At 44.7% G+C, this 14,048-nt stretch overlaps 1 protein-coding gene across 1 annotated transcript; it reads left to right on the top strand.

Annotated features, from left to right (window-relative positions):
• The first annotated feature begins 7,164 nt into the window (after positions 1-7,164).
• On the top strand, positions 7,165-12,179 carry LOC130385185 (diacylglycerol O-acyltransferase 2-like). Its single transcript, XM_056593557.1, has 9 exons — positions 7,165-7,359; positions 7,839-7,950; positions 8,381-8,471; positions 8,691-8,798; positions 8,888-8,958; positions 9,375-9,579; positions 10,557-10,731; positions 11,097-11,281; positions 11,451-12,179. The coding sequence occupies exons 3-9, from the start codon at positions 8,390-8,392 to the stop codon at positions 11,603-11,605; spliced, it is 981 nt and encodes a 326-aa protein (XP_056449532.1). The 5' UTR covers positions 7,165-7,359; positions 7,839-7,950; positions 8,381-8,389; the 3' UTR covers positions 11,606-12,179.
• Positions 12,180-14,048: the final 1,869 nt, after the last annotated feature.

The raw sequence follows: 14,048 nt of genomic DNA, 5'->3' as shown, positions 1-14,048 counted from the left end.
TCTGTCTCTTACACACCGTCACGGCAACGCAAGTGTACACACATGCGCACAAAAACGCCGGCACACAAGCGTGCTTACACACACCGACACCGACACGACACACACACACACACACACACACACACAATTGATCTCGAGCCAACATGTAAGAGAATGTGAGATGGTGGCGGAGGAGGATTTATAAAGAACCACTCAAGGTCTATAGGAGCGGACCGACTGTCTGAACGGTCAGCCCCGCAGCGCGGAGCCAGCCACTACTGGGGGCTCGGCTACTGCCCAGCAAGGGGCGAGAGAGCCAGACAGAGTGAGAGAGACAGAGAGAGAGAGAGAGAGAGAGAGAGAGAGAGAGAGAGAGAGAGAGAGAGAGAGAGAGAGAGAGAGAGAGAGAGAGAGCAAGACAGACATACTAGCAGGGAGATGGAAAGGGAGAGATAAGTAGAGAGGGAGGGAGACAGCAAGAGAGAGAGAGACTAGCAGAGAGACAGGGAGAGACTAGCAAAGAGAGAGATAACAGAGAAAGAAACTAGCAGAGAGTCTAGAAGAGAGAAGGAGAGCAGAGAGAGAGACTAGCAGAGGGACAGAGAGAGACTAGCTAAGAGAGTGACTAGCAGAGAGAGAGCTATATCAAATGATAAATCTAGAACTAGGGCACCTGGTTGCTGAGAGTGTGCGGCAGCAGCAGCAACATCATCATCATCATCATCATCATCATCATCATCATCATCATCATCATCAGCGGCCGAGGCGTGGCGTCAGGGAGCGGCGAAGAAGCCAGGCGACAAGCTTCCCGTTACCGTGGAGATCACAAGCCTTCGTCTTGACTTGACCGTTTTTTTAAGGTGTCAATCACAACTTGGAGAGGATCAATTCAGGTTTCAAGATTTACATTGGAAAAAGAAAAGACTGTGTGGTGGTGGGAGGGGCTAGGGTAAGCAGTAGATGGGGGGCTCCCCCCTCTATAGCGAGGGGGATGGGGGGGGTGTTACCTTCTGACAAGGAGCCAACATGGCCACCGCAACAAGATCTTCAAACTTATTATCTAGGATGTGAGTTGCCCATCGCAACTCGCCCCAGTCTCTCTAGTTCACTCCGAAAACACGACTACACACACACGCACACACACACACGCACACACACACAAACACACACACAAACGCACACACACACACACACGCACACACACAAAAACACACGCACACACACACAGACACACACACACACACACACACACACACACACACACACACACACACACACACACACACACACACACACACACACACACACACACACACACACACACACACACACACACACACACACACAAACACACACCCTTAGTACATGCTGTCCCTCAGGCTACCAAATGGACGCATCCAGCGCTGGAGTGCCATTTAAGACAGATTGTGCGTATAATATAAAATCCATCCAGTGTGTATATACATCCATCATGTGTGTATCTCTGCGCAGCCGTCTGCCAGCAGGCCATAAATATGGTATCTCACGTCTCGGGCGGACAGCTTCTCCCCACGCGACGCTCCTCCGTCTCACAGCCCTCTCTCACACCTTCTTCAGGCCGCTATTAAATCAAGATGGCCGCACAACGGGAGAGACATGTTTACGTTGTGGTCGAAGGGTGGGTTTGAGCTGTGACATAAGAGTCTGTGTGGTACACATGAGGCCAAAGGGTTTGTATTTCATGTGTTTTGATTTATTTGGTTAAAATGGGGGTTGGAAATGTTTTTCCGGATGACAGTCCTCTTGGGGAAACACGATACCGAAGCCTATAGAGACAGCTTTAAAGGAAACTCTATTGTTACGCTGGGTATTCATTTTTACGTCTATTTACCCTTTAAAATAAGATAAGACGACACTTTGTTTATCCCTGAGAGAAAATGCAGATGTAAAAAAACAGGGTAAAGAATCTGAGCATAAAACAAATAAGGAAATAAGAATGCTATATAAGAGGTGGAATATCCACAGGACAATCCACTCGCCACCAGCTGACATTATTTAAATTGGCAGAGCATCCAACCAGTCACTGCACATTTTGCACACAGACGCACATTTGCATATATGCAAACAGCCCCCTGCTTTCACCTTCACCACTTCATACATTTACTTCTCATTTGCAAGTCATGCCTCATGTGAAGAGCTTTTTTTCTTCCTTCTACTTACTTTTTTCGTATTAAGTATTCATCAGTTCAACTGACCGAAAAAAAGGTTAATCTATAATCAATCAATGGGTATTTTGATTCTCGTTCCTCTTTCAAAGTGTGTGGACTGAGTGGAGTATTCCCACCCACACAGAAAAAAATAAATAATAATAATCGATACGTTCTTGATCAGTTGATCATGAAACATGAACAGGTTGGATTAATGAATGCAAAACCCAACACATTTTATTCACATTTTATTTTTTGTAAATAAGGAAGAGTCAGCCATTTTTAAAAAGGCTGCAAACAACCTGCAGTGATCGCAAGTCACCACAGGGGGGTCTGTGGCATGAATATGAGGAGAGAGGTGTAAGCATTGCTACCGGGGAGATGAACTGAGCACATCTTTCCCTTGATGATTAGTTCCACAGGTGTGTTCAACAGTATTCTACAGAACAGAGTCTCACATGTTTCTACGGGAACATCTCCAATACATTTTACCAAATGAACAACCGGCTCCTTCCAACTAATCTAAGTTATGTATGGATTACGCATGGATCATGACTAGAGACAAATTTATGCATAATTCAAAGTCATTTTAAATTAAGGATAAAAGCGCATAGTTCCATTGACGCGTATCTGAATGTGCATCTTAAAAGTTTCATGCTCCTCTCTGGCAGCTCGCAAACCTGGCAACAAAATGCCCTGTTGTTAATACATGAGTTCAGATCTCGTCTCGCTTGGCTTCTCTACACCTTAGACACTTCGACCCCTCCAAGATGGCCACTGCCAATATCAAAAAACTGACGTTGAGGACAACTGTAAATGTGTGTAATTGTGCATGCTATTATTACAATATATCAAATGTCTCTATCTTGTGTTTGTCTTCCAGAGATGGCAGTCATTACACATTTAGCATGTTGTTCCTAGGGGACAGTCATGCCAATAACTTTGAATCGTTGTTTAAAAGGGAGATGAACCACCATGGGATATCCCGCTCAACACACACACACACACACACACACACACACAAACACACACGCACAAACACATGCCATTGCCCACGATTATTTACTACTGAGAGTGGTTAGCTGTAAATGATTCAGAAGAAACAAAGAACATGATTTTACTCACCACGTCAGGCAGTTTGGGGAATACACAACAAATGCTGGAGAAAAAAACAATCCTGAAGTGACATTACCATAAATGAAGAGCTGAGTCCTAAGGGCACCCCCCCCTAACAGCAACACACACAACCACAGCGAGCAGCTGATGACTGTCAGAGGTCTGCTTCAGCCTGCACCACAATACATCCCATACATACACCCCGCCAAGAAAAACAGCCCGTCGCCCCTCACCATTTACATGACGTACAAGATACTGTACATATACTGTAGGTTTTGAACATAGACTTAAAAGATGACCTTTGCAGAATTGAAAGTTACAGGGTGGAAGACTCTGGCCTTCGGACTGGCCCACTCTCACTTTCAGCTGAAGATGAATACGCTATAACAGTTGAAACAGCTCATTTAGCCACATCCAACACACTGGAGGGATGGAACATGGACAGGAATGCCGATTCAGGTGAGCCATGGCTGTGTGTTCACTTGTTGCAGGATGCTATATGAAGTTACATGTTTTGAGAGGTGTCATGTTAATGTTTGAGAGGCTGTTCGAATCATTGTTGTGAAAGGAAGTTATACGGTTTACACATGGAATCCAAAAGCAATCGGAAGTAGACACTAACAAGGGTGGATTTAAACATTGTCTGCTTATAATGCTGAATAAGTAGGTCTGTGGTATGAGTTCAAACAAGATGAGAAAAACAAGTCCGTTTCCATTCCAATGGATCTTTAATTGGATCGGCTATTGATTTATTATCCTGCAACCATCAAGAGGATTTAGTCTGCTATTTGTATTCTGATCATAATATGATGAATAGCCTGACTTCCTGTGAGCAACACCTGAAGGTAAGTAGTTTTAGAAGATACAAATATACCTGTACCCTTGAATTAATAAAAGACTGTTGAACATACTAAAACAAATTACAACTGTTTTAAAATCACATTTGTGGAATATATGGAACCAACATAATAAATCACATATTCGACATAGTTGTACAAAGATAATGTAGTTCCAATAGCTTACTACTTGGTAGGCCTTTGCTGTACTGACTTATACATTTTGTTGTGTGGGTTGCAAACTAAATTTGACTTTGCTTTCCAAGCTATAAGTTGGTTTTGCTGGTTCATTATGATGACCCATGTGTAAATGGGTAGTATTTAGTGTTGTACTAATGTGCGGTGGTGCCAGTGCCTCTGCAAATAAATCTACAGGTTTAGAAGTGTCTTCTTAAACCAGACCTCCATGGCACATGTCCTAACCTCAACCCACCGAAATGCACTAACTAAGTGTGAGTATGATGGTTTATTAATCGCAGTACTTGAAAGCAGTTGTAGTCCCTCTGTTGCTCTTCCCTAGTTAAAACAGCACTGGTTGTTTCCGTTCTCAGCAGGAATAAACGGGCGGGCGCGACCTTGTTAATGGTTCTATAGTAATTACCAAAACGCGTGGCGCTCTTGTCTCAACACGTAGTAGTATTCAATTTGTAATTCTGGAAATGCCGCTTTTAAGCTTCCCCAATATATATATATAGTAGCCTATGTGAGATAAATGCAGCCGACAAAAAAACTACCAAGGGGAGCAGCGCTCCTAAATCAGCGTTGATTATAAAAGCATTTTGAGCGATATCGGTGTTTATGCGCACCGATCGAAGCAGCTGCGGGGGATGAGGGGGGTGAGGGGGTATGGCGGGGGGTATCAGTCTGGGTACTAGAGACCCGTGGTGGAGTGAATGGCACGCCCGTAAAACACAGCGTAACGTGCTTTATTTACAACCGCGCATCGTAACGCATTAAACCCATCATTTCACATCACATATTGACAGTTGTCTGGCATTTTCATGGTTTCTCTCTTTTTTCTATTTATATATCAATGATTGTTTGCTTTGCTCGTCAGCAGAAGCAGCCAAACACACACATACACCCTAAGTCTCTCTCTCTCTCTCTCTCTCTCTCTCTCTCTCTCTCTCTCTCTCTCTCTCTCTCTCTCTCTCTCTCTCTCTCTCTCTCTCTCTCTCTCTCTCTCTCTCTCTCTCTCTCTCTCTCTCTCTCTCTCTCTCTCTCTCTCTCTCTCTCTCTCTCACACACACACACACACACACACACACACACACACACACACACACACACACACACACACACACACACACACACACACACACACAAAAACACACACGAATGCGGTTACACATCTTCGTATTAATGACAAACTCAAGCATTAAATATTGTCCAATGATGTGTTCGAGGCTAAGAACTATAACGGTGCAACACGCAGGTATCCATCGCTGAGGATGTAGTGACTTGCTATTGACCATTGGATATAATAGGATATTCCGTGCATGCTATTTTATCACATGCCAGTTGACGGATGTGGGCTTGTTGTTAGTGAAATATGTATAAGGGCTTGTCACGACCAAACTTCGGCATTGGATGTAGGCTATGGCCCACATATCTTCCCAATCATGGTTTTTAAGCAGATACGATATTAATAAACGCACATCTACACACACACACACACACACACACACACACACACACACACACACACACACACACACACACACACACACACACACACACACACACACACACACACACAAACACAATTGTAGGTGGATCGGAGCCTATTGCATTTTGGTGGACAATAACACGTTAATGTCAACGTTATGTTCCATCTGCTTGTGGCAGCAGGCTACTACGGCCTATAACGACTCACACACACGCACTGCAATTCAAAACACGCTTTTCTTGTCACACCCCGTCCATAAAAAAATATTTTACACACGACAGTTTATAACTGAAGATGTTTTTTTGCAGCTCAATAGTGCGGTTTGAGGGATGCCTACCTCGGTAGATGGGCAGCCTACAGCTGGCGCAGAGGCAGACTCCGCTGAGATCCAGTCGCACCTGCTGGTAAAATCAGACAACAACAAAACCACGCCGGGCGCCTCTGTCGGTGACACAGCTGTCTCCGGGTTGAGAAAACCAGGAGGAAATATCCCTTTTTCCTATGCGTGTCAAGTGAAACGAGATCATCGAATCGGTGCCATGTGGCAAAAATCATCAGATTGGCGCTTCTTGGTTGAATAAAAGCCCTTCCATGTCCTGTGGTTAAACGAAGTCTAACCGTGTGCCCGCCGGTGCGAGATGTTATCGGAAGCCATGGTGCACTTGGCTGCGACGTTACAAAGTGTTCCCGTCCACACAGACCCAGGCTCAGGTGAACGTCATTCTTGTTTAGATGGAAATAACGACGCGTCGTTTGGCTTCAACCCTGGAGGGAAAAAAAACCATCAACACGGGGGTTAGGCTTGAATCAAACCAGCAGAGATGTATGCGCCACGCTACAAATTGCTATACATGTCCAATCAGAAGCACTCCTCGCATTTGCATTCATATAAATATTCATAGTGTAGTTTCCCGAGGAGGAGAGACCATGCAGAAGCCCAGAGGACGGGACGCTGTCATGTTGAGGAGAGGAGGAGAGCAGCTCGACGCTGCAGCGACATGAAACCACGTCGAAACGTCACAGCAGCACTGCTCGATGCTCTTTAATATCATGTGGTTTTTGTGTTTTTGTGGACACTGATAAGGAAAATAGTAGGCCTACCTACAGCGTTGAAATGTACGTGTTTTTGTACTGGCTAGATGTATTCTATGTAGAACCTCCTTGGCACGGATGGAAATGCAAAACAAGTCGATGGGAGACAAAGCTTAATTCAATAAATATATTTTATTTTTATCTGAGAATTATAATGCAATGTTTTGAAGCCTGTAATCTAAAATGTTATTGCTACACGCTCATTTCTGTGTATTTTTCTCCCCCCTTGTGTCACATGACTGGGTCTGCACATGGCCTGTGGGAGACAGAAACGCCCCCTACTCTGGAACCCGGAAAGAGAGCAGGACCAGCCCGCTGCCGGGTCTGGGTTCACCGGACTGAGAGCAGGACCAGCCCGCTACTGGGTCTGGGTTCACCGGATAGAGAGCAGGACCAGCCCGCTGCCGAGTCTGGGTTCACCGAACAGAGAGCAGGACCAGCCCGCTGCCGGGTCTGGGTTCACCGGCACATGGAGAACATGGTTAGTGATTCCGCGCTTTTAATTTGCATTACAACTTGTTCCTTGTCAGATGTAGGCTACTGTGATCTATCATCTAACCACGACCTAATCTACCAGATGAATGCTTTTTTTTGTAACTTTTTTTTATAATAATGGATAGCCTATTACTTTAGATCACTTATACAGATTTTATAAAACCAAATTAGATTATTTAGTAGGCTACATGTCTACCTGTTATACCTAATATGTAACAGTTGAACAGTGAAAGGAACAATAGGCTATCCTACTTTACAGTATTGTACATTTCTGACACATTTTACTTGAGGGAAGCAACTCGGAAGGGCACACAGGTTTATGACTTCATTTTTCTCTGATCATTTGGTGATGAGGACTTATAAAATGATCGATATTTTTGTATATTACTTTGAAAAATGACGTAAAATGAGACCTTGTAAACATAACGTTTGTCATGATGATTTAAATGATGATTGCTGCCGAAGAAGGAGGAGCGGATCGGTTATCAGGAGCTCATTTGATCTGGTCAAAGTGCACACATCATTGTGCTCTGCCTGCACTTGTGAACTACTGTCCAGCGTGACAACATCTCCTAAGGTAAAGAAAAAATATGCCAAGTTGTTTTGTCGTATGAACTGCTCAGTCATCGAAAGGTTATGAATGTGTCATTGTTTTATAATTCGTAATTTAGTATTAATATATATAGCCTGATGTATTCGGTTTTGTGGGTAGGCCTATATACAGTATTCCTAGACTTTAAGGTGTTCTCCATTATATATATCCACAGACCAATCCTTCTTCAAAAATATCTCTAATGATCCACAAGCTGTTTCAGAGGAGAAGTTGCGTACAATTTGCTAAATGTGTTAACTTGATGAAGACTTTAGTTGAAGCCTCTAATCTTGACCTTGTTTAAGCCAAAGTCCAGTTCAGTGATGCACGATGACATATCAAAGCTGTTATCTTCATTAAGATAAATTGCGCCACTTACCTTAAACATGATACACTATTATGTGCTGGCCTGCAGGTTGCCATCATGAAGCAAGAAAAAACTCAGTGGAAACTGTTTCTGGAGGCATTCAGTGTTGCACAATCTGAGTTCACCTTCATCCTTCTAGGTAAGCAATATATAAAATCACTTTTTAGGTTAGGTTTAAGTTACACAAACCTGTAGTTTCTCTAAAATGTTTATGGCAATGTTTTTTAAGTTTATGACAAAGTAAATCAGTGTTTAATAGGAAAGTCTATTTGAGAAACTTGCCCCACTAAATCTTTTAATTTCATGTACCACTTCTCTTGTGTCCCTTATCATGGATGACCTCATCAACAACATCCAGGAGTGATTTGTTTAACCCTGGTGGTGTCGCTCATGTTCACCTCTCTGTGGCCACTCTCTGCTCTCTACTTCGTGTGGCTCGTGAAGGACTGGGATACACCGGAAAGAGGTTGTGAAGCTGTTTCTAATCATGTACACATAATGGCTTTAGAATACGGTGCATCTAAAAGGTGTTCACTACTACGATGTTACCACTAGGGGGCAGAAGAACAGAGTTCGTGAGGAACTGGCGGATATGGGGACACCTCCGAGACTATTTTCCCATCAAGGTATGATGTTGATGCAGATGCAATGACTTTATCTTTCGCTGTTTGATGACTACACTTGGAGCTTGATTTAAAGACGTGGTGACACAACTGCTATTGTAAACACATAAACCAGGGAGTGTTCTTCAATAAGTGCTAATGGACACATTGACATATGTAACCATGGCTGTAATCTCATGATTATTATATATGTTGGTACAGTAATATATTATATTATAGAATATAGCGAACACAAAAAATAATACAATTTCCCTGGAATCCCTATTCAAGGGAAAACTTAACAATGGGCTTGAATTCCAATAGTATATATCTTAATTTTGGGCATTTAGTTCGGCATCCATATTTGTCTGTATTGAAGCATCTTATGTTAATGGTTCATATGATGATGACTTAAATACATGTTTTGTATTGTTATTCAGCTGGTGAAGACAGCCGAGCTGGACCCCAAGAAGAACTACATCTTGGGCATCCACCCGCACGGCATCATGTCTGCAGGAGGCTACACGTGTTTCAACACCGAGAGCTGTGGTTTCGCCGAGGCCTTCCCCGGGATGCGCTCCAGCCTGGCCACTCTCGCCGGACTCTTCAAGATACCGCTCTTTAGGGAGTACCTCATGAGTCAAGGTATTGTACCAGAAAACGCGCTCTCTTCCACACGCGCTTCAACAAGCTTACGACATGAGTTGACTGCTGTGCCTTCTGCTAAGCTAAAGGTTGACCCCCACAAAATCATGCCAGCCAGTTGAACAGAAGTTATGTAGTTTAACAATGACTGTATTTATGTGTGTGTGTGTGTGTGTGTGTGTGTGTGTGTGTGTGTGTGTGTGTGTGTGTGTGTGTGTGTGTGTGTGTGTGTGTGTGTGTGTGTGTGTGTGTGTGTGTGTGTGTGTGTGTGTAAAGATATATCTATCCGTCTGTCTGTGACATGATTCTCAATTACCCTACAAGCCTGGTGAAAAATGTGGTACTTAAACTTCAGTTCAGGGACTTCAGGGACAGAGAGTTCAGGGACTTACCCACATTGTAGCGGAGGGTGTGTTTACACAAACTCCAGTTCAGAGAGCTAATCATATCATAGTCAGTGGTGATGAAATGCACATAAGCAGTTCACAAAGGACATCAGTCACTGCTATCCCCCATTCATCACCACATCAACCGTTTATGAGTTACACCTGAAAATCACCCAATCACTGGGCAGGTGAGGTTTATACATCAAAATATCTAGGTATGGTATGCATTATAGATTAACATTCGAGCAACAAAAACAACTAAATGAATAGTGAATGATAGAGGGGGTCCTACCAAGTATTTAAAGGTGTATCCCGGGGCAACAGTGGCTCAGGAGGTCCAAAATGGGAGGGTTAGATGGTTGTATCCCGGGCTTCTGCTAGCTAAACGTTGAGTCCCTGAGCAAGACCCCCCAACACTAACTGCTCTCGACGAGCTGGCTGTTGCCTTGCATGGTTGACACCACCTTAGGTAAAGCGCTTTTGCCACAGGGCTGAAAAGCACTGGATAAATGCAGTACATGTACCTCACGAAGACACCACTGATGGTATAGCAACGAAACATGTGTGTATGACTTTTGTTCTTCTGACCAGGCCTGCTTTCAGTGAGCAGAGCGAGTCTGAATCATGTGCTTTCCAAGAGCGGTAAAGGCATCGCGCTGTCGATAGTGATAGGGGGCGCTGAAGAGGCCCTGACCTCCTCTCCCGGGGTCAACACGGTGGTCATGAGGCGTCGCAAAGGGTTCGTCAGGATGGCGCTGCAGCACGGGTGAGGTCCAAACACACCACACCCCTCCTGGTCTGGTGCTCCGTGGGCCTGGAACTCATCAATTAATGTCCCCGCGCGTTGATAGCTTATGAAGTGACCTTTTAACCACTAATGTTAACATGAATTTATACAAGGTTAATTTAAATGTTTAAGGTTTTTGGCTTAATTAATTTACTGACGTATTAGTATTGTTAGGGTCTGCAGTAGTTTTAAAAAGGAGCACTGTAAATCAAGTGGTTACTATACAGCTTCCAACAGAAATTAAAGACTTTCTTGAGGGCCCCACAAGGACTTTCTTGAGACATTGAAGCCCCCATAATAACTGAGACGCCCAGTGTAACCAGTCCCTCTCTGCTGGCCCTCAGGGCCGACCTGGTGCCTGTGTACTCGTTTGGGGAGAACGAGTTGTTCCGCCAGGTGATCTTCTCAGAGGGCAGCGTGGGCCGGAGGTTACAGGACCTCTTCAAACGGCTGTTAGGGTTCGCCCCGTGTGTGTTTCTTGGGGACCGCTTTGGCCTGCTTCCCTACCGGACCCCCATCACGTCTGTGGGTGAGTTGAGCACCCGTTACCAGAACCCAATTCATTGTTGGATCTTTTAGCCGATTCATTAGGTGGACACTTTCACCCAAGGGGATTTCCCATCAGGGAACATCAGGGGGTTCTGCCTCTGATTGAAGATCCGGAACCATCAACCACATTTCTATCCCTCTCGTTTCAGTGGGAGCTCCCATCGCTGTGCCGAAGCTTCTGGTCCCTACAGAGGAAGAAGTGGACCACTACCACAACCTTTACATGGAGTCGCTCTCCAAACTGTTCCACGAGCATAAGGTCAGCTGCGGTCTCTCTGAAAGCCACGAGCTGCAGATCATTTAGAGGACTCGCATTGGGTAAACCAGACAGACTTTCTCCACACTGCCTCGACCATGGGACTACTTCAATGACAGCCCTGCTCTGATCAAGTGCAGGATTTACCCTGTAAAAATAGAGGTCTCCATAGGCGTCTGGTCTCTCGGTTCATGACAACGGGCATCAGCAAACATATGTGCAATCAACGATGTATTTTTAATTATTCTGCAGCTCTGCACAAATTGTCGTTGCCCATTTGGGTCGCTATTGTTTACGTGTTTCCAATGCACTGTGCATATTTTCCATGTGAATATATGACAATTCACACATGTGAATTAAAATATGGGTACCGTTGCAATAAAGTCTTATAGTTTGTGACAAACACACACACACACACACACACACACGCACACACACACACACACACAGACACACACACACACACACACACATTCACACTTTTATGACAAATAAATAGTGTGTTAATGGTCTTTTAATTTTTAACTTTAAAGCTGTGGATTAGAATAATTTCCATGTCTTACTGATGAAATGATTTGGAGGGGAGGTTTAACTGAATAAACACACAAAACGACAACTGAATGAAAAAGGGATCGATTGGATTAGAAAAACTCTAGGTCTTCGGGTGCGTCCAGGTCCCGGTACTCCACCACGTTGCGCGGGTCGCCCCGGGCCATCCTGCCAGACAGCGAGGACACACAGAGGCGCCGCATCCCATTAGCAGGCAACTGCCTGGGGCCCCGCAATTGTTTGGGGCCCCGGGCCACTACTAGGGGGCCCCCTAGAGCAAAAAAAATTAATAAATAAATAAATCCCCCCCCCCGTCAACAATTGCTCCACCCCCCCCCCCCCCCCCCCCCCCCCCCCCCCCCCCCCCCCCCTCAACAATCCTCTGCCTAGGGCCCCCACACTACCTAGAATCGCCCCTGAGGACACAACACCAGGGTTGAGAACATCACGCGGCGCCTCTCCTCCTGGGAGTGACCTCTGTGTGGACGGTGGGTGAGGTGGAGCGCGGAGGTGATCCTTACGATGGCTTTTACCTGTTGTTGGGTCGCTACAAGGTGAACAATAGTGATCCACCGGGCCCCCGGAAGCCGTCGTAGTTAGTTACCCCGGCCCCGCCTCCTCCTCCAGCCCCCCCCCCCGAAGAGATTGGTTGGGGAGCGAACCAAGATGATCAACGTTAGAAGTCTGGGTAGCACCATGGGTTGATCAAGGGATTTCGACTCTCACGAAGACAAGGCGACGGGGTAGGGAGAGGCTGTGGTATGACGGTCTTAACAACTGAACCAACCGCTGATGAATAATGTCGTTCTGTGATCGGACCCCATCGGTAAACCTATCCCAAACTATTAAATTCGACATTAAATAGATTTGTCCTATTCAGTATGCAACACAACATATACCGTTAGTTTGAATAAATTCCCTGCTTTTATATACTAGCACAATTCCTAAATAATGAATAAACCACAGCATAAATAATATATTAGTCAAGACATCAATGAATCCCCTAAAGAACACTAGAAGGAGCCGCTGGGGTAATCGTCTATTCATCGACATCCTCAGTCAACCTGTCCAATGGGAGGATGTTGGTAGTGGACCTCCTCATCTGGGTCTAACACCACGGCATATGGAACCGTTCACATCATAACAGGCCTACCTCCAAAGCCCATGAGAGGCAGTCACGGCTGGCCAAAGCCCATGGACCCCTGTGGCCCCTGGAGGGGGAAACGGCGTGTTGGGGCCCATCACACCTAGAGAACATTGGAAGTCATTAAGCAGAGACCGAGCCAGGGGGACTGGGATGAGAAAAGTGTACAATCGATATCGGATCAACAGACACATAAAGTGGATGAATGCTCCGGTGTCTAAACAACACAGAACAGAGGGGTTTAAATAGGATCCTGGATAACAACCTCTGGAGATCAACGTTGATCTATAATCCCAGTGCGTTCAAGCACGATTTTAAATGGCCTGGATGAGAAAATAATGAGTGAAGATCGCTCACACACACACACACACACACACACACACACACACACACACACACACACACACACACACACACACACACACACACACGCATACACACACACACACACATACCCACACACACACAAAGAATTGTAGGTGGATTGGAGCCTACTGCATTCAGGTTGACAATAACAGGTAAATGTCAACGTTATATTCCATCTGCTTGTGGAATGGCAGGCTACCACGGCCGATAACGACGCTCGCACTGTCATTCAAACACCCTTTTGTTACACCATCCATACTTTATTATTTATTTATTTATTTGTAAGCTACGAAGGGCATTAATGCTTTACTAAAATGTTATTAAATATTTAATTAAATATATATTTAATATAATATATATATTATATAGGCCTATAGCCTATGTATATTATAATATTACAATATAATATAATATAAAATATTTTATCTTTGA

The sequence above is a fragment of the Gadus chalcogrammus genome, chromosome 7, assembly GCF_026213295.1.
Source record: "Gadus chalcogrammus isolate NIFS_2021 chromosome 7, NIFS_Gcha_1.0, whole genome shotgun sequence".
NCBI classification, from domain to species: Eukaryota; Metazoa; Chordata; class Actinopteri; order Gadiformes; family Gadidae; genus Gadus; species Gadus chalcogrammus.
This window is presented reverse-complemented; position numbering and strand designations above follow the sequence as displayed.

Bases quoted from the DNA above. Each gene is read 5' to 3' on its own strand.
- LOC130385185 (XM_056593557.1), top strand. From the start codon at position 8,390: ATGAAGCAAGAAAAAACTCAGTGGAAACTGTTTCTGGAGGCATTCAGT. The intron at 8,799-8,887 runs GTTGTGAAGCTG...TGTTACCACTAG, and splicing joins CTGGGATACACCGGAAAGAG to GGGGCAGAAGAACAGAGTTC. The intron at 11,282-11,450 runs GTGAGTTGAGCA...CTCTCGTTTCAG, and splicing joins GACCCCCATCACGTCTGTGG to TGGGAGCTCCCATCGCTGTG.